Here is a 2,745-nt window from a genome sequence, read left to right on the forward strand (position 1 = left end):
CACAGTAGAGGTGGTAATTTTGTCCCACTTACCTAAAATGGGTCAATTTGGGTTCACATTTGGACCAACTTACCAGAAAATTGTGTGAGAAACCGAAATAACTTAACCTTGACTGGCTTAACAGATGTAACAAAACCAAAATAATTGGTAAAACCCGGCAGTATGGTTTCATGTTTAATAAAAAAATAAGTTTGTTTGCGATTTTGCTCTTAATAAAAAAAACGAAAAACAAAAATACATTTTTAAGTAATATAGTATTTAATGCGTCAAAAGGGCTGAAACTTGAAATTCTACCAAAATACATTTTAAATAAACTTCCTAAACAATTTTACTAAAGAGGTTATTATTCCACTAAAATAGCATAAGCTTTGTAATCCTGTCTACAAATTTAACTGCTTGAGAAAAATTGTGCACAAATATATGTTTTCACTTACGAGTCAAACCAACCCGTCTGACCCACCTATTTTTCTACCTCCATAAATTACAACTTAAATCTACATAACGTAAAATAAGAAAATAGGTAGGGGGAATGGTAAATACCAGCTAACTCGGAAGAAGTGATTGGTTGAGAGTCAACTTTCACCTCGGGGCCCACAGGTGGTGGACGCTGATGTGTAACCTCCTCACTTACAAAGTGAAAGATATCATTCATCACAAAGTAACCCTTTTCTTGTGGCGCAAGAAAAAATATCTGCACAAACTTCTTCCAACCGCTGAAGAGTTTGGATTTAACGAAACCCGAAACCACAACAACAATGCCTTGACTCCATGATTCAAGTGAATTTATTGTCTTTATTTCAATCCCACTAAAATGTAGTGATTGAATAAGTGAATGTATTTGCTACAAAAATAGAAATCCAATATTCAAAATACAAGTATTTTCATTATCGTGGATATGTATAATAAGTGAACGGAATTGCTAAAACCAATTAGAGTAAACGAATACAGCAATTAAATATTGCAACAATATTCTAATTAGGCTTGTAAAAGATTGAACGAACATGAATGGAGCATGTTCATTATCATTCGTTTGACTTGAAGCGAACAAACAAACAAACACGAACGTGTTCGTTCATTAAATTAGTAGGTGTGTCCGTGTTTATGTCCGTTTGTAAAAAAACATAAACGAACGGTTCACGAACGTATGCAGACGAACATAACTAAACATAAATAAGCAAACATAGTAGCTAAAATGAATTAAAAGTCAACGTGAACAACACTGTGTTGGGCCTGAAATTTTATTAAAACTAGACTATTGCGTAATGAGCCTAAAAAATTTAAATGAATTTAACTGATATAGAAATGCGACAATAATCTAACTTTTTTTAACAAAATGATTTAAGAGGTTTATGGTTCTAAAATCCACTTCTTTAACAATCTAACATATTAATTTCAATTAGAATTTTCAATTGGCACCCACCATAAAAACCGAAATTAAAGTCAATAGAGTGTGATGCATATAGTGATTATCTAATAACATTCAGATTATAAAAAGGGCAAAATAACATTCAAATTTCAAGCATATAAAATCAATGAATAACGAAAAGAGATTTACGAATATAGCCGAAGCAGTCTCGGTGGATTCGCCATCAACTCGAACCATGGTACTGGAATCAGAGTAAAACTGATAAACGATATCAGGTTGTTGTTGAAGCACGTGGTAGTATTGTTGCACAAAGTAGGAACCAACCTAAACAAATAAATCAACAAAACCCTAGGTTAACTTGAATACATGATAAAATGGAGTTGAATATTGATAAAATAAAATAGAGAAGAAGAAAAGAATGAATACCTGAGAGGCAGTAACAGAAGAGGAGTAGGAATTGGCCATTATTATTATTATTATTAAACCCTAACCCTGGAAGTAATGGTTTCTTCTTCACATAGAAGAGAGTGAAATTAGAGTTTGGGAAGGTGTGAATTGAGTTGTGGGTGAATGAATATATGGAAGGAAGGATTGAGGATGATGAAGATTGTGATTGTGATGGTGGCTGCTGTGAAAGTTGCAGGTTTTAACAGAGTGAAGTGATGAAGATGAGATCTGCTACTGAGTCATTACCAATTAAATCCTGGCCGTTGGATCGAATGAGGAGTCACTGATATGGACGCTTCGTTGATTTTTTATTATGACGGCGCTCGAGATTTTTCCTTAATCTAAGCGTAATTAAATTAGAGCGTGTTAATAAATTAGCTAAAGGGAAAATTATCGTATAAATTAAATTAACGTGCTAATTATGAAAATTAAGTAGAGTAAATATGTAATTACTCTATGATACAACTAGGTTAGAGCTCGTATTTCACACGGGTAGAAAATATTAAAAAAAAATTATTATATGTAGTACGTAAATTCAATTATTTCATATAATAATTTCTATTTGTGACTTTTTTTATTAAGTTTTTGATATATTATGAACTATAATTGTCATTTTAGGAATGTGTTATTCATACACCCTTTATAAGGTGTGCATGGAAGATAAATGTGTGTTAAAAGAGTGTATGAATATAAAAAAAGGGTGTTTGAATAATCATTGCCTAATTTTAAGTTGAAAACCAAATCTTGATGTTTAATTTAATGTGTATATAAAATGATATTTATAACAAAACTAGTTTGATCCTCCCGTATTACGGAAGTTTATTTAAAGTTTTGTTTCTAATCGTTTTGATATTTTATAATGATTATTTTATTTTTTAGCGTAATTTTATTTTAATTTAATACATATATATTAGTTTGTTGTTATATTTTTT

General features: G+C 31.0%; 1 protein-coding gene across 1 annotated transcript; it reads right to left on the bottom strand.

The window, feature by feature from the left end:
* Positions 1 to 322: 322 nt before the first annotated feature.
* On the bottom strand, positions 323 to 2,220 carry LOC143587181 (nuclear transport factor 2-like). The gene is made up of 3 exons (XM_077068543.1): positions 1,793 to 2,220; positions 1,556 to 1,690; positions 323 to 841 (listed from the first exon to the last, which is right to left on the bottom strand). The coding sequence occupies exons 1-3, from the start codon at positions 1,829 to 1,831 to the stop codon at positions 482 to 484; spliced, it is 534 nt and encodes a 177-aa protein (XP_076924658.1). The 5' UTR covers positions 1,832 to 2,220; the 3' UTR covers positions 323 to 481.
* Positions 2,221 to 2,745: the final 525 nt, after the last annotated feature.

Source organism: Bidens hawaiensis, unplaced genomic scaffold, assembly GCF_021521415.1.
Source record: "Bidens hawaiensis isolate Kalapana, Puna unplaced genomic scaffold, B.hawaiensis_p1.1 tig00035215_1, whole genome shotgun sequence".
Taxonomy (NCBI): Eukaryota; Viridiplantae; Streptophyta; class Magnoliopsida; order Asterales; family Asteraceae; genus Bidens; species Bidens hawaiensis.